Source organism: Fusarium oxysporum, chromosome 8, assembly GCF_000149955.1.
Source record: "Fusarium oxysporum f. sp. lycopersici 4287 chromosome 8, whole genome shotgun sequence".
Lineage (NCBI taxonomy): Eukaryota > Fungi > Ascomycota > Sordariomycetes > Hypocreales > Nectriaceae > Fusarium > Fusarium oxysporum.
In genome coordinates, this window is record NC_030993.1 from 2,767,720 (window position 1) to 2,783,544 (window position 15,825).

Genomic DNA, 15,825 nt, shown 5'->3' on the forward strand with positions numbered 1-15,825 from the left:
CATCTATCCGATGGGCAAGGATCATCTTTACAGCAACCATCCTGATTTTGACAGAATCTGTACCTTGGAAGTCTCATATCCACTTACGCTGGAGATAATCAAATTTCTTTACCACTGGAGGCGTATGGTCAAGTTGAGAAGCCAATCGTCTGATACCAACGAACACGAATCCTCTTCCCTGAAAGACGAAGAAACCCATGCCTGGAACTTCTTCGTCAGACACTCAGTTCTCACTGGTACACAGGTATCGGGCTTTTCAGGAGAAAGACAAGAGTGGAGGCTTGAACTGGAAGCAAGCCCTGGCTGGAAGACAAACCGACAATCGGTGCCAGTGGACAACTTAGTGTCAGAGTTCGCGGAGCTCATGAATTTTTGGAACTCCGAAGCCTTTGATGCTGTTGAGAAGCTGGTGAAAGAACTGGATATTACAAAGACCACTCGGGAAATACAGCACTGGCACAGGACTCTTGGCCGCTTTTCAGCAACCTTCTGTGGCCGAGGATGGAAGGGCGACGCCGACGCCCAGCGCTCGCTAGCAGAGGCGAAGCTTCGAACGTTGAAGAAAGCGCACGAGTTCCTCTTCAACACTTTCAGTCAGCTATTCCCCACAGGTGCTAAGAAAGAGACAATGTTTTTGATGCCGATAAATTTTGATGAGATTTCTCAGTTATCGGAGGAATGGCTGGGAGGTTATCAAAACGAGAAAGAAGCGGTTGCGATCATGGAGCAGAGGTGGATGAACTGTACGAGCTTGTTTTCAGTGCTCGCTGAGTCTGCGGAACTTCGTGGAGAAGCCAGACGAGTATTAGAGGGAAGACGGGAGATGTCGAGAATGTTTGGCATTGGGAGGGAATCCGAAAGGATTGTGATCGAATAAGGCCCATGTTGGTTTAGCTATCTGCTCTACAGAAAACCGGGCTCCGTACTGAATAACATGATTGATGATGAGCTTAGTAAAGAGAGAAGAGATATTGGAAAGGCTCGAGGGTTTTCATGGATGATCAAGAAAGAAACAAACAAGCAAACAGGATGTGTTCATGCCTCTGCCCTCAGGACTGGGTAGATTTCAGTTGAAACGTTACATCAATAGTGAATGATATAGTAGTATTACTGACTCGCAATTGGGATGGTAGTCGTTTACTCTTAGCGATAAGATACGGGAACTTTTGAGGGACCTTGCTTGATCAGGTTAAGTGGATGGCTGCCTGCTGATCCTTCACACAACATTTTCTCAAATACCTCAACCAAGTTGACTCAATTCTAGCATCCGCAATCAATCATCATACTCGAAAAAAAAACAGAAATAAACAGTAGCAACATGTCTCTCACCACTGAAAGCTCCGCTGTAGGTCTAGCCCCTCTCCCTCCCGCAGATACCCTTCTCAGCTTGCGAACAGGCAAAATCCGCCCGCTCGGCGGTGTAAACATCCGCACCGCTATTAACAAACGAGCGCGGCAAGGAAAATGGGAAGTAACCCCTGTTGGGCTCGTCGGCGATGAGCAGCAGTTCATTCATCATGGTGGTCATGAAAAGGCTCTTCATCAGTACTGTGCCGCTCACTACGATGTCTGGAACACTGAGCTGCCTGGTCGAGAGGATCTCTTCAGAATCGGTGGCTTTGGAGAGAATCTATCTGCAATGAACATGTCTGAGACGAACGTCTGTATTGGAGACATATTTCGTATAGGGCGGGATGTGATCATCCAGGTTTCTGGACCGAGACAGCCGTGCTACAAGCTCAATCATCGCTTTCAGCACAAGAAGATCTCGGCGATGACGCAGTCAAGTGGCCGAACAGGATGGTACTACCGTGTTCTTGAAACTGGGTTTATCGAGCAAGGCGATGCTATGGAGCTCGTTGAACGTATTAACCCAACATGGTCCCTCTCACGAGTTCAGAAGTACCTTTACCATGAAAAGGACAACATTGAAACTTTTCAAGAACTGGTATCACTCCCTGCCCTGTCTGAAGAGATGGTAGGGATATTTCAGGACCGACTCGATCACGGTACTGAGGATATGAGTGGTCGCCTTGAAGGTGATGGAGTCCCTGTCGTCTGGAGACCTTACAAGCTGGCCAGCAAAACGGAACTGACTCCGAGGATCAAATCTTTCATCCTCGAATCTCAGGAACAAAACGAGGACTCGGAGTTTGGTCAATTTCCCTTTGTGCGAGTCCAGTTTGGCCCAGATGGAAACATGTCTCGCGCCTACTCTGTTGTATCCGGAACCACGAGTCGATTTGAACTTGGTATCGCTCGGGATGATAATTCGAGAGGTGGATCCATCTATCTCCATGATAACCTGAATGTTGGAGATGCAATCAAAGTCGCCCCAGGGCACAATGCTACTGGAACACAGAAGGAAAAGATGGAAACCTTGGCGTCCAAGCATATCTTCATCATAGGTGGTATCGGAGTTACAGCCTTTCTTGGAGAGATCGAAAAGCTATCTCGGGAGCCGGTTGAAGTTGAGGTTCATTATGCTGTGCGGAGCCGCAACGATGCGGCCTACTTGAGTCGTCTACCAATTGACAAAACGACCATTTATGCAAAAGACCAAGGCCAACGACTCATTCTCAGCCAAATAATCCCTGAGCCTACGGTTGATAAGGGTCGCAGACCTATTGTTTATTGCTGCGGCCCAACATCCCTCATGAACGCTTGCCGTAACCTGACTACCGACAGTGGATATCCAAAGGCTAACGTCCACTTCGAAGAGTTTGGCGACGCCACGACAGGAACTGGGGATCCATTTGAGGTAGAAATCAAATCAACTGGTCAAACAGTTCAGGTACCTCGAGAGAAGTCCCTTCTTCAGGTTCTTTCCGATGCTGGGTTTGAGATAGAGTCGTCATGTCTGGTAGGGAACTGTGGCACATGCATGGTGGACTATTACAAAGGAGACGTTGATCATAAGGGCGTGGCTCTAGACGAGGAGCAGAAGAAGGGGTATATGCTGAGTTGCGTTAGTCGTGGGAAGGGGAAGATTGTTATTTGATAATAACTTGCGAGGAGGCGTCTGCCAGTTGTAGCTTGTCTTATCGAGACAGCTCCGGGGATTGTCAAGTTGGAATTTGATAGAATCTTACTTATGACTAGTGTGATTTAAGTTATAATCAATGGGTCTTGTATAGGCTAGTTCGCTTGAAGAATGCACCTCTCGCTATAAGATGAATTCTTTTAGTGATTTTGAGATTTAAAACACTAGCAGCAGTATGTAAATCGGAAAATTCGGGAGACTCTTGAAATTGAGCTGATACCTGGCAAGAGAAATTTAAAATGCTTTCTGTTTTCATACCAAACTAGTCCCTAATAGAGGAATGATATCCTGCGCTGTAAGCATCCCTAACAATCTTGGTCAACCTTTTCCGTCTTCCCTACTCTCACCACCGCTATTGACCCAAGCATGCAATTCTTGAAAGGGCCCGATAGTAAGGGGCTTTTGGGTCTCTAACTGTACTGTCTAACCAAGACGCCCAATCTAGGAACTAGTTCAGAGATATGGTGTGTCAGTCCTAATAGACTTACTTGTTTTTCTTCCTGGCCAAGTTTACTGTCCTGCTGGTACAGGGCTACTCATCGTCTGTCATGTCCATCCCTATGGCCTCAGCAGCTACATCGCGGAGGCTCTTCCGCTCTCGTTTGGCAAAATCCATGTTTACAGGCCAATTTGATCTAATAAGGCTCATGCGACTTGCTATGGCCTGAGGGTCATCGAGATCTTCAAAGGTTGCGAATTGCTTGAAGATCGCGAGGTCTTCAGAACGCATCTGCGCACAGATGGTTCGTAGCGTGAACTCTGGCATGAAACAACATTTACCTTGGTTATCGAGGCTCGTTAGTGCCAAGATCAGGTTTGAAAGCGAGGCATCGCGGTCTGAAGAAGATGCCACTTCTTGTAGCGCGACAAAACCAAGCTTTAAAAGAAACATAGAGAACCAACAGTCGTAAGCTTCTGTCCCATGCCGCAGGTAATAAATCCGTAGCACGTAGGCTTGGTTCCACCGAGCGTCTCGATATATTTCTGAGGACGTCTTATCCAGTCCTTCCATGCGCTGGTCCCAGTCTGCAAATGGCTTGAAGAGATCCATCAAAAGAAGCCAATATTGAATACTGAAGCAATTAGAAAGCAACTTGAACAAAAGTTAATTACATACTGTAGCTTTAGTTGACAAGGTAGGACTATTTTCCCTGGCTGCAAGTCATTTGGTAGACCCTCGAACCAGGACCGTGATCGAGCATAGAAGTCAACTGCCTGACTGAGGGAAAATGACCGGTCTCGTCCAGGCGGAAACGAAACGGAGGCGATATCGTTGAATATGGCCCAGAACTCCAAGTAAGCCTTGAACGTTTGGTGATTGCTGGTTGATATGACTTCTTGGCTTGAGGGGTATCGAACTCGGAGATCACTATACCAGAATGGCATTTCGAGGGGGTCCGGATAGGACGTCTGAGGTGGCTCTGTGATCAGAGGCGGTTCATAAAGCATGGAGGACATGACTCTGTTTTTGATCTCAGCTTCAGATCCAAAGGGGGAACGTAGGAAAACCACCCTTGCCAAGCGAAAAGGGCCCAGGCTGTCACTTCACGAACAACCTTAGTACTTGGGTCCACATCGTGTTCAATATCATCACTGGGCGAGTTGAATAGACCCATGCGCTTTGCGAGAGCTACGGCCTTAGTTAGGTACTGGTATGAGGCGCCGTCAACACCATGATCGTTCATGATAATGTTCATCACAAGCATCGCCTGAACTGTTGTGATTTTTGATCGAGCAGTTTCAAGTTCCAATAAGCGGCGGGCCTCGGCGAGGAATAGATAGCCAATATTCTGCGGGTTCCAATGCTCATTGCGGTGCGCAAACTTGGGTGTAGCGTGACAAGCATGAGCTAAGACAGCATTAACAAGTAGGCTGGAGCAGAAACGTTTAGATCCAGAAACCAGATCTCGTATGAAGCAGTCTTTGTGAAAAAAAGGGAACGCGGAATATATATGCAGGATATAAGCTTCCATGAGACTGTGTAGCAAAGACTCATCTGTGCACACTGTCGTCCAGGCAGAGATTGTAGCGATATCTAGCATTGGCTCAACTAGTTTTGCAGAGTGGTATGGCATATAACGTGGGGCCTCTAAATCCGAGATTGGTTGATAATCACACGGTTCTGAAGGCTCCTGTCCAGGATATGGCGCCTCGAGGGCCAAGGCTTCCATGTATGCACTCTTCGTTCCGACTGGGATGCTAGGCAACGCACTCCGGTATGGGAATGCATAGCGGAACTGAGATGAAGGGGCCAGGTGCAACTGCATTAGTAGATCCCCATTTTCCATCAAGCTCAAGATAGCATCTGGATCCGCTCCTGCCCGAATCCGCCGCAAGATAGCGAGTGCTATATTCTCGGGCTTCTCGCGCAGCAGCGAATAAACGGCTTGAAAGTGGGTGTTTTCAGCCTGTACATCGGAGTATTTACGTTGGAGGGCCCGATGATGCATCTCCAAATCGGCTTTTGGACCGAAGTGACAATCTGTATTGCGATGCAGACAAGGTGTACAAGGCCACGGAACATTGCACTGTACATATCAGCCGAGATCTCTCTTCAAAAAAGAAAGGGCAAGTTTACTTTTGACTTCCGTTTGCGACATTCTTCGCAGGCTGAAGACACGGGCCGTTTGCGCTTCCGCAAAACGATTTCTGTTTGGGTCACAACTGCAGCGGTCTGGGATTCCGCTGGCTTAGAAGGGCTAGGTAAAAGGGGAACTGGCCTGCGCATAGCGAAGTAGGTAGTTTTGAGTTAGATCGTTCGGAATATTGGGGCTCTATCCGAGGGTAAACTGAGTTGACGTTATGCCACAGGCGGTTAAAGCGGGGTGAGTTGAGGGCGTAAATATCTAGGGAGGAATAAGGCTGCAAGACACGTCACAGACACGGAACTCGGCATTATTATCAGCCGCAAGCCTCGAAAGCACAATGACATCGCGACTATATCTTGATGCTCAGTTGTTCGCTTGATAGGTATGTGTGAGTTGGATAGGTAATGCATTTAGGCTTATAAAGCCGATCTCATGTTGCTGGGAAATATACAAGTTCAACAGAATTAGACTCTAACATATCTAGGCTAAGCTTAGGACTATCATTCAAAAGCAGAAAAGGTGATATCTCTTTAACCTATAGGACAGCCAGGATTATTAATCTTGAAACAGTGAGCAGCAAGCAGGCGAACAAAACCATACACCCAAACTCATGGAATTCCCACCAACCTAATCTGATTTCTTCTCAGCGTCCTCATTGACCTTTTGAACAACCTCGGCGTTGTCCCTAATGGTTTCCTGGGGACCATCGTTGCCCCCGTCTTGAGGCACAGTGGCATTTTCCTCTGTGGCATCATTCTTGCCACCTTGGTCACCTTTATCCTCGACAGCCTGGTTCTCATTCCCTTGAGTCTCTTTACTTTCTTCCTGAGCTTCACTATCCTTTTTTCCCCAGATTCTCACGCTGGGCATGGAAACATTGCCCAGTGATGACACGGAGCTAGGCACCTTGGGCATACTTGGCATGTTGGGCATGCTGGGAAGGTTTGGCATCTGCGGAATCTTGTTTGGCAGCCAACCCTTGGCGTCGGCGCCGGTTTGCTGAGCCACGCCGAAGAGATAGTTGAGGTAGGTTCGCTTCTCAACCGTGTCAGCGCCCTCGATATCTGCATCGCCCACGATGCCTTCACCCTTGTCGTCAGGGAGGGGTACGAGTGAGGCGGCGTTGGCGATGTCCAGCGGTGATTCGTCTGGGAGTCCCGTGTCATTGTCGCCACCTTTGCCATTTGCGCCCTCAGCCTTCTCGTCTCCTTCAGTTTGGCCAGGATCCTTCTCAAGAATCTCCTTGGTAGTCTCTGTCTCTTCTGTTTCTTCAGGAGGTGTCTCGCGGAATTTCGGATCGTCGAAAACGTTCTCTTCGCTCTGGAACCACTCTTTGATGAGCTCGGCCGACTTGTCCGTCATCTCCTCGTAGCCTCGATGTCTCTCAGGCCTGAACATGTTGAGGTGCGCTTCAATCTCATCTTCAGCCTTGGGCATGACGCATCTTTCGAAGATTGGGTAAGCTGAGTGGCTCTCCTCAGGAACAGCACAGAATGTCCGCTCAGGGACAAAGTATCCTCCACTCCAGTAGCCATTCTCACCAAGAGAACAGTAAAAGTCGTGCATTCCAACACCCTTGAGCGAGCCGATGCGTTCAAGTCGACGGTTCAGCTCTTTTTGTCGGAGGAGTGCACCAACAAATGTGACATGATCTGAGAGCCAGGCGAAAGACTTTCCGACATTTCCGCGGTTGATATAAGCCAGACCTTGTCCGAGAGCATCCATTCCCTGACGGTAGCTTTCGGCAACAGACTCTTTGTTTATGTTCTTCATGCTCTTCATCCCCTGAATGATGGCCTCTCGGTTCATGTACGCTGCCACACCACCAGCTGCGATGGCGCCTACAGTACCCGTTTTGACAGCTACAAGCTGCCATGTCTTCCACTGGGGTCCCCGTGTACTGCTGGTAACGGCAGTGGTTGCAGCACGTCGAGCGCTAAGTCTTGCAAGACTAGCAGGTGCAGCTGCAGAGATCGCTGTCATGACATTGAAGACGCTGTTGACTTTTTGATAATTGGAGAAAGCGCCATAGACGAACATGGAGCGGGCGAGACCATTGTAAGGAGTGTCGAATGTGAGGATACCTTGGATGAGTGGAAACAAGGGATCGTTCTCGTCTCCATTGTTAGCTCTGTCGTTGATGGCTAGGAACAGAGTATCTGCTGCGACGAAGCCCCTAGTAGAGTGTCAGAGGGTGTATAAGGGTGAGTCTGGTCTGATCAACTTACCCCATCGAGTGAGCAACGAGAACAACTCCTACATCTCTGTCATGAGGAGGCCATGGCTTTTCCAACTTCCTCTTTCGGATCTCCATGACCTGCTCCTTGAGCCTGTATTGAGGGTCAACAGTCCGGGTGTGTTTGATTTATCTGAATCGACCTACCACTCTAGAAAGCCTTCTGCGGCCTGAGCCAATTCACCAGTAGTCTCATACTTGGGATATACGATAGATTCAATCTTGTCGTCTGGGAGTTCTCTGGCGACTGCTTTTTTGAGGTCCTTTGATAGTGTAAGTTTAAGGTATGAAGGCTTATCGCATTTAGCGTGGGTCACCACTCACATAAGGAAATTCATGAAAGGTGTTATCGGTACCCTAACAATGTCAGTAGCTAATGGTGAAAGACATGCGCCTGTCGCACCTTGAACCCGTGGATAAAACAAAGCAATAGAGTACGCGGCATCTTGAATATCGATGTAGGTTATCAATGATTCCGTCTCAGAAGCAGAAACCTTGGGGTTCGGAGTAATAATACAAACAAATAAATAAAGTTCACGGCACCTGCAACAAATAATGACGTTGTCGGTTGTAGGACAAAGATGATGGAGTTCCAGGTTTTCCAGCCACACTGGATCAAAGTACACGTGGCGAGTGTGCATGGTACAAAAGAGCCAATCCAATCCTGTTGTGAGGAGATGAAAGGCGTTGACGTTTTGTTGGCGATAACGTCATTTTATGGCATCGTGCAGCACTAGCACCGGCCATTGGCCACGTTTTGGCTGCTAGTGCAATCAGAAGATCAAGATCAAGATCAGCCCTGGGGAGAAAAAGCTTGATTGTTTCAGATCCTTGTCTAGAACAAAGATAAAAAAGAAAGATGAATTTTAGAGGCATTTTAAATTACTTGGTAAAAACCAATAACCATGCCTTGGAGTCCTCAATGGTGGCCTCATTTGGCTTTGCCACCACTTGCAGTCTTGACCAACTCCTCCCACTCAATGTCCTCTTGATCATCAGCATGAATAAAAACACTCATATTGACTGCCTTCTTCAAATATTCCATTGTACTGGCGTAGAGCATGCGAAGCTAATTCTCTAGTTAGTAAGTTTGAGTCTAGTTAGCATGTGACAGCCCTACCTTGATAGGCGAGGTCTGTGGAACCCAAGATATGAAGATCGTCTTAGTCCTGTAACCTTTTGTCAGTAAATTTCGGTACTAACACAGCAGAGCTCACCTTTTCCCATCTTCCCCAAGGTCGTAATCGACATCGTAGAGAGCATAGCGCGGAGCCGATTTCCCAGACTTGTCAACCGCCGAGAGAAGCTTCTGGCGGAAAGTCTCATATTCAGTATCAGGAGACGACTCTTCAACAACAACGCGCTGCTCGTCGTCGGTGATCTTGAAGATAACGAACTTGATCTTACTCGATCCTTTTGCAAATCGAAGATCATTGGCTGCAGTGACGCAGTCTTGGTCAATCAAAACACTGTGCATCAAGATTAGTCGTAGATTAGGGAATGATTTCAGTGACAGTACTTACCCAGAAGCAGACTTGACACAAGGAATGAGTCAGAGTAAGATTAACGAGCTGCAAGATCAAAATGAACTTACCGCCATTTTGTATGATTTGTAAGATTTATCGTTGATAGAAAAAGAAAACAATATAACCAAGAGAACTTGAGAGCTCTGAAGTGTGAAATAGGTTGAAATGTCCAACAGCAAGCACATATCAGCGAAGATCACATTCATTAAATAGTCAAAAGAGTTTCTTGCTCTCACTAGATACTAGAGCTTAGTATCTAGGAAAAATATTCAATTGTCCGGGGCCTCTCTGCCTAGTCAGGCAGACAGATAATTTACTGCTCATGAGAGAGCGGATCTCATCCCAATGCTATCACAGCAGCCTTGAGGCTAGGGAGCGATATGAGGGATTTGCCACGGCCCCGAATTTAAGGCAACAATATTATTCAATTTCAAACATCAAATGTCTCACCAAATATGGTTGCCTTGGAGATGGTTGCCTTGGAGAAGTCTCACATATTCATCAGCTGCCTGATTTTATGGAAATGATCCACCAGTTACGCGTTTCAAGACGAGGCATCTAGTTTCTTCTAAACTTCGATCTCATCTAATCAAGTTATCAATAAGATCACTCCCCAAAATCCATAGCAAACATATCAGATGCAGGGGGCTGTCCGTTGATCCAATCAGCCAATATGTTGGTCATGTCATCAGTGAGAAAGTCCGCAAAGCTATCACTTCCAGTCTGTTGCTCCGAAGGCTGACCAGCCACATCCGTCCAAGTCAAGGGGACATTTTCGGACACACCAGCCACCTGGAGTGTATCATTATTCTGATCGTACATGCCCACCGACGTGTTTCGAGATTCGACCATTCGACGGGCAAGTCGTGCGAAGGTAGAACAGATTTGATAAAGCTTCTCAGCTCCAATGTTCATATCTCGGGCGCTCCGGAACGTGGTGACTACTTGCTCAAGAAGCTCTACGTCTTCAAGACTAGATGCTGCTATCGAGTGCAGGAATATAACGACGAAAGGTGTGAATGATGAGTTATGAAGAGCCCTGCAAGTGTAAGCTGTTGGATCTGAACAGGCTAGGGCTGACTTACCAGTCGATGTAATCTGCTTTCGAGAGCATCCTGTCGCCACCGTAGCCTGAGAATGCGCGAAGATGACTTTGTAGAGAGAGCCTTGCTGCTTGAAAGCACTGGGATGTCATGTCTGTACCAACTCCTGGCATTGCTGGAGCTCGTAACAGAATGGTTAGAGTTGAGTAGTACATGATGTCCCAATGGGTCATTGAAAGCTTAAGAATCTCAACAAAGCGCACTGTACTTCCATCCATCTGCACAGGTGTCAGTTGAGTGGTCAAAACAGATTTATAATACTGGAAAGTAAGCCTACATGGTCCAATTCATATCGCCATTGGTGCATGTCGGCGACCAGAGCATCAATCCATTGTCTGCGGTCTACAGCAGGGGATTGTAGGCCAGTAACAGAATAAAGCTTATCAAATATCAAGCCTTGGATCTTAGCTAGCCTAACAGCCAGTCGAAACAGTTCAGTCCAGGGCTTCTCGGCTGGGTCGTCCGGTATCGTAGGATAATGCGCGTCAACTTCGAAGTCCTGGACTCTTGAGGCATTACCGAAATGAAGAGAGTTTGTCTTGTCAAAGACATAAAGCGTCCAGAAAAGTCGACGCTTATTGTCAGCGAAGCCACTTTGGTCTTTTTGATAGGTTACCTCTCGATGGTAGCCCATCATCTGGCAGTGACTGAGGCCTGCGTTGACTAATGAACGAGCCAGAACAGGAGCGGCTTCGTTTTGAATCTTGAGAACCTACAATGAACAAAAGAATTGATTAAAAGCTTGGCCTCAAAAGCGATCTGAGAGTAACTAACCGCGGCTGTGATAGCCAGGATATTCTCAAAACTGGGCACCGTCATAAGCTCAAAGGTTTGCAGACCTCGGTCAAAGTTTCGCTCAGCCTGCGCTTTCAGTTCCTCCAGGTTATGCTCTTCAGCAAGGCTATCCTTTGTGATGATAAACTCGCGGAGGAGTAACCGCATGATGCCATTGACGCTTGTAATATGTCCAAGGGTTACTGGTTCCGTTGGGAAGTAGACCTTTTGACATAGATGCTCAATGAGACGCACGTCAGTGAGCGCTTGGCCAGGAAAGAATCTGGTCGGATTAGCTATATAGCGGGTTAGTTATTGGATCGCCAGTCGTTTCTAAATGTGTGTTGGTTACTGCCTTTGATCTTGCGTAGAATAGTAAGGACAACCGAAGCTGGTAGAGGTGTAATTTCTGGCATGGATCGGGTCGAGGCCGCGAATGGCAACTTCTTATCATTTTGACTTTTAAAGATAGAGTTCAACTGGTTGAATGATTCGCTGATGGTCTGTGCTGCTTCAGGACTCTCTGCAGCTGCAGAGCGCTGAACCTCTTGGCTAGCCTGGACAGATTGCTGAAGAAATGACGATGTTCCCTCGTACAATGCACCACCAGGAGATGGGGCTACATCGTAGACACTGGGCTCAGAAGAACCAGCTGGAGAAACGGAAGAGGCCTCTTTCGGGCCCGTGGGCGCGGATGTCGAAGCAGGCGTGGAAGTCAATGGCTGTTCAGGTTGTTTGTCTAGACGCAACTCAACCTTGGCCAGTCTAGCTTCAAGAGCAGCCACATATTCTTCTCTTTTGGGAGGTATGAGTAATTGTAAATGAACAGAGAGCAAACGGGCTTACAAGTGACTTATTCGGTTGTCTGGCCTTGAACGTGCATCTGACTGAACAGAATGAGCTTGTTGGCAGGCTATACCTGCAGCTTTACAGTTTCCGCAGGGATGGGATCTGTCACAGCGAATCTAGGAGAGTCAGGAATGAAGATAAAAGTTTGGTTATACCAATCACCTTGCGGACTTTACATGCTTCACACTTTTGCATTGTCAGTGTCTTGGCCATAATGGGATAAGAGGGCTTTGTCTGAGCAGTACGTACCGCTCGCGGGACCTGGGAGAGCCTAGCCCGCCTAGCCAGAATAGTCTCCTCTCCTGACATGACCCTAACGAACCAAGTTTAATCCACTTAGCGAAATTTAATGCAATGTGAGGTCAAAGGTTGTGTTGCGGGAGAACGGGCTCGCGGAGGAGAGGGAATGCTGACACCTCGCTACCTCGGAGGCGCGGGCCCGTGGTCCCGAGCCCTACAAGATGCCCCTAATTCTGTTAGCGCAGATCATATCGATTGGCTGTCCGCGTCTCCCGCGGGTCCGTCCAAACGAGTGAGCTAACAGGCAGCCTAAGCGACAAAAAGGCTTAGGTAAAATTAGTCTAGATTTAGTACACCTTAGATGAATTATTTTTGGCATCTCCTCTGAAGCTGCAGCGTATTCAGGGGTGGGATTGATTGTCTTGGCAGCGAAATTATGGGAATGCAGTCAGCATGAGCCATTCTGTATGACCTGCTTGCGTAAGTATGTGAGCTCAGACATGTCCATGGAGTGTGAATAAGTATCCAAACATCGCCACCCTCGTTTAGTTTGACATTAAACAATCTCAATTAGACAGTTCTTTCACTTCTTTCTCTTGAGCGTTCCTTTAGGCTTCTAGCCTTCGTTTCAACTTCTCCTCTTCTCTTTTACCACCTTCATAATAGATTCTCCACTAACTTCCACCATGGACGCCGACAATGAGAAGAAGATCCTTGTTGAGGACTCAACTACAACAACACAAAAGGATGAGCCTGAAAAGCAGGCTGAACTTGGAGATCTTTGGGTATGACTATTCTACTGGAGTAGATGAACTCACGACTTACACATTACAGCGCGTCTTTCGATTCGCCGACCGCCTCGACTGGATCCTCAACTTCACATCCCTTATCTGCTCCATTGCTTCTGGAGCAACACTCCCCTTGATGACTATTGTTTTTGGACAATTCACTGGCCGATTTAGCGACTATGCGAGTGGCAAGCTTGATCCTGAGGACTTTCAGGATGAGGTCAACACATTCGTCCTATGGTTTGTCTATCTCTTTGTGGGCAAATTTGTCCTCAGCTATCTGGCCACTTTGACTGTTACCGTTTCCGGAATCCGAACAACACGAGTACTGCGACAACGTTTCTTGGAACATCTTCTTCGAACCGAGATTTGGTACTTTGATACGGCTAATGTTGGATCACCCGCGACCCAGATGACTACCAATGTTACTCGTATCAACCAGGGCATTGCCGAGAAACTGTCACTTCTTATCCAAGGACTGGCCATGTTTGTCTCATCCTTTGTCGTCGCGATAGCAGTTCAGTGGAAGCTGGCACTCATCACTTTGACTGTCGTGCCTCTCTTCTTTTTCATCATTGGCGTTGGAATGACCCTTGATGCGCCCATCGAAGCAAAGGTTCAGGGTAGTTACTCCCAAGCCAATGTCTTCGCCCAAGAGGTCATGGCTTCCATCCGAACGGTCCATGCCTTCTGGGCACAGGGCAGAATGACAGTGCGATATGACGACTATCTCAAAGAGGCTCACGTCCATGGAAAGAAGAAGTCTTTCATGTACGGTGTCATGAGCTCATCAACTTACTTCTGCATGTACGCTGGAAATGCTTTGGCCTTCTGGCAGGGTTTCCGTATGTATCAGAGTGGTGAGATCGACTCTGTTGGTACTGTATTCACGTAAGACTCTCAATCTTGACTTAAGACTCCAAAAACAACTGACCATTCATAGCGTTGTATTATCTGTCTTGCTTGCCTCATCATCGATCGGTCTTCTCTATCCACAGGTCCCGGCTCTGGCCAACGGCGCGGCAGCCGCTTCCGAGCTCTTCAAGATCTTTGACAAATCTTCTTTACTGGATCCTCTCGGTAATGAAGGCAAAGTCCCCGAAAAGTGCCACGGCCATCTCGAGGCTGAGAACGTTTCCTTTTCATACCCCTCTCGACCCGACACAAACGTGCTCAACAACATCAGTCTGAACATCCCAGCTGGCAAAACTACCGCCATTGTCGGGGCTAGTGGCTCTGGAAAGAGTACTATAATTGGTTTGTTGGAGAGATGGTACCTACCAACCTCTGGCCGCTTCCTTCTTGATGGCATGGATGTATCCATGCTAAATGTCAAGTGGCTTAGGTCTCAGATGGCTCTTGTTCAACAGGTAAGACAGCTTCTTTCTGTTCTCGAATGTATTTAACATAGTTATAGGAACCGGTTCTGTTCAGGGGAACGGTGTTTGAGAATGTGGCCAAGGGCTTCACAGAGGCACAGAAGGTCCTAAGTCTTGATGAACAGAGGAAGATGGTGCAGGAAGCCTGCGAAGCCAGCTATGCTCATGAGTTCATTCAAAAGCTTGAACAGGTAAACACGCTCCTCAACTTCAACCCAGTTTGTCTAACATTGCCTAGGGCTATGATACATATCTCGGCGAGCGAGGCGGTACGCTTAGCGGTGGCCAAAAGCAACGAGTTGCCATTGCACGCAGCGTTGTCTCTAATCCCAGGATCCTTCTCCTTGACGAAGCAACAAGTGCCCTCGATCCCAATGCCGAGCGAATCGTTCAAAAGGCCTTATCGCGAGTTTCTCAAGAGAGAACCACGGTAGTCATCGCGCATCGCCTATCACTATCAAGGACGCTGACAACATCGTCGTTGTTTCAGCTGGCCAGGTTGTTGAGCAGGGTACTCACGAGGAACTTCTTGCACTCAATGCTCACTATGCCAGACTCATTCGTGCACAGAACCTTGCAGTTTCCGCGAATCAAGTTCACAAAAACTTGAGTGCGAAGCAGAATATGGTCGAAGTCGAGACAGACGAGGAGGTGGCGCGCGTCATGACAGCACAAACCGAGAAGTCCATGGTGCTCAAGGGTGGAGATGACAAGCCAAAGGACCGCTCTATTATGACGAGCATCTTCCTCATCCTCAAGGAACAAAAGGCCCTCCTCCCTCACATCATTGTCGCAGCGCTCGCCTGCAGCATCGCCGCAGCTACCTGGCCGGGCCAAGCTGTCCTATTCTCCCGACTCATCACAGCCTTCTCTTCCAGTCAACCCTCCGCCTCAGATGCCAACTTCTATGCCCTTATGTTCTTCGTCATTGCGCTTGGTAATCTAGTTGCGTACTTCACCATCGGATACATCTCCAACCACGTGGCTCAATCCATCTCTCATCAGTACCGCCTTGAGTTGTTCAGTCGCATGGTTGTCATGGACATTGACTTCTTTGATCGAACTGAGAACTCATCCGGTGCATTGGCTTCAACATTGTCCTCGGTCCCCACGAGTTTGACAGAGCTTCTTGGACTGAACATCTATGTTATTCTCGTCATGATTGTCAACATAACTGCTAGCTCTATTCTTGCACTGGCGTATGGTTGGAAACTGGCTCTTGTCATGGTGTTTGCAGGATTGCCTCTTCTCATGGGTTCTGGTTACTGCAAGATCCGCCTTGAGTCTAGGCTTCATGAA

The 15,825-nt window shown here is 47.8% G+C and overlaps 8 protein-coding genes across 12 annotated transcripts in view; 3 read left to right on the forward strand and 5 right to left on the reverse strand.

The window, feature by feature from the left end:
* Positions 1–124: 124 nt before the first annotated feature.
* On the forward strand, positions 125–877 carry FOXG_03528 (uncharacterized protein; the record flags this gene model as incomplete). The annotated part of the gene is made up of 1 exon (XM_018381296.1): positions 125–877. The coding sequence occupies one exon, from the start codon at positions 125–127 to the stop codon at positions 875–877; it is 753 nt and encodes a 250-aa protein (XP_018237751.1).
* Positions 878–1,178: 301 nt separating this feature from the next.
* Positions 1,179–3,265, forward strand: FOXG_03529 (uncharacterized protein). The gene is made up of 2 exons (XM_018381297.1): positions 1,179–1,345; positions 1,398–3,265. The coding sequence occupies exon 2, from the start codon at positions 1,640–1,642 to the stop codon at positions 2,999–3,001; it is 1,362 nt and encodes a 453-aa protein (XP_018237752.1). The 5' UTR covers positions 1,179–1,345; positions 1,398–1,639; the 3' UTR covers positions 3,002–3,265.
* On the reverse strand, positions 1,352–1,543 carry FOXG_18577 (uncharacterized protein; the record flags this gene model as incomplete). The annotated part of the gene is made up of 1 exon (XM_018398707.1): positions 1,352–1,543. The coding sequence occupies one exon, from the start codon at positions 1,541–1,543 to the stop codon at positions 1,352–1,354; it is 192 nt and encodes a 63-aa protein (XP_018237753.1).
* FOXG_03530 (uncharacterized protein) lies at positions 3,227–5,891 on the reverse strand. Of its 4 annotated transcripts, XM_018381298.1 has the most exons (4): positions 5,622–5,891; positions 4,556–5,571; positions 4,161–4,505; positions 3,227–4,116 (listed from the first exon to the last, which is right to left on the reverse strand). In XM_018381298.1, exons 1-4 carry the CDS (start codon positions 5,769–5,771, stop codon positions 3,576–3,578), a joined length of 2,052 nt encoding a protein of 683 aa, XP_018237754.1. In that variant the 5' UTR covers positions 5,772–5,891; the 3' UTR covers positions 3,227–3,575. The 4 variants fall into 4 exon arrangements, with proteins under 4 accessions (XP_018237754.1, XP_018237755.1, XP_018237757.1 ...); XM_018381299.1 differs by having other exon boundaries at positions 3,227–4,505; XM_018381301.1 differs by having other exon boundaries at positions 4,161–5,571.
* A 178-nt stretch (positions 5,892–6,069) lies between these two features.
* On the reverse strand, positions 6,070–8,428 carry FOXG_03531 (uncharacterized protein). Its single transcript, XM_018381302.1, has 5 exons — positions 8,271–8,428; positions 8,192–8,224; positions 8,015–8,130; positions 7,860–7,961; positions 6,070–7,807 (listed from the first exon to the last, which is right to left on the reverse strand). The coding sequence occupies exons 1-5, from the start codon at positions 8,310–8,312 to the stop codon at positions 6,259–6,261; spliced, it is 1,842 nt and encodes a 613-aa protein (XP_018237758.1). The 5' UTR covers positions 8,313–8,428; the 3' UTR covers positions 6,070–6,258.
* Positions 8,429–8,666: 238 nt separating this feature from the next.
* On the reverse strand, positions 8,667–9,702 carry FOXG_03532 (cofilin). Its single transcript, XM_018381303.1, has 5 exons — positions 9,462–9,702; positions 9,391–9,401; positions 9,085–9,336; positions 8,988–9,036; positions 8,667–8,936 (listed from the first exon to the last, which is right to left on the reverse strand). The coding sequence occupies exons 1-5, from the start codon at positions 9,597–9,599 to the stop codon at positions 8,799–8,801; spliced, it is 588 nt and encodes a 195-aa protein (XP_018237759.1). The 5' UTR covers positions 9,600–9,702; the 3' UTR covers positions 8,667–8,798.
* Positions 9,703–9,820: 118 nt separating this feature from the next.
* FOXG_03533 (uncharacterized protein) lies at positions 9,821–12,499 on the reverse strand. Of its 2 annotated transcripts, XM_018381304.1 has the most exons (8): positions 12,369–12,499; positions 12,282–12,305; positions 12,117–12,235; positions 11,626–12,065; positions 11,271–11,566; positions 10,774–11,208; positions 10,479–10,714; positions 9,821–10,432 (listed from the first exon to the last, which is right to left on the reverse strand). In XM_018381304.1, the coding sequence occupies exons 1-8, from the start codon at positions 12,426–12,428 to the stop codon at positions 10,000–10,002; spliced, it is 2,043 nt and encodes a 680-aa protein (XP_018237760.1). In that variant the 5' UTR covers positions 12,429–12,499; the 3' UTR covers positions 9,821–9,999. The 2 variants fall into 2 exon arrangements, with proteins under 2 accessions (XP_018237760.1, XP_018237761.1); XM_018381305.1 differs by lacking the exons at positions 12,117–12,235; positions 12,282–12,305; positions 12,369–12,499 and having other exon boundaries at positions 11,626–12,103.
* Positions 12,500–13,045: 546 nt separating this feature from the next.
* Positions 13,046–15,825, forward strand: part of FOXG_03534 (ATP-binding cassette sub-family B member 8, mitochondrial precursor) — a gene marked incomplete at both ends in the record, with an annotated part of 3,670 nt that continues 890 nt past the window's right edge. Inside the window, 4 exons of the mRNA XM_018381306.1 lie at positions 13,046–13,144; positions 13,194–14,038; positions 14,091–14,517; positions 14,887–15,753. Coding sequence (XP_018237762.1) covers positions 13,046–13,144; positions 13,194–14,038; positions 14,091–14,517; positions 14,887–15,753 — 2,238 coding nt within the window. The remainder of the gene's footprint in view (positions 13,145–13,193; positions 14,039–14,090; positions 14,518–14,886; positions 15,754–15,825) is intronic.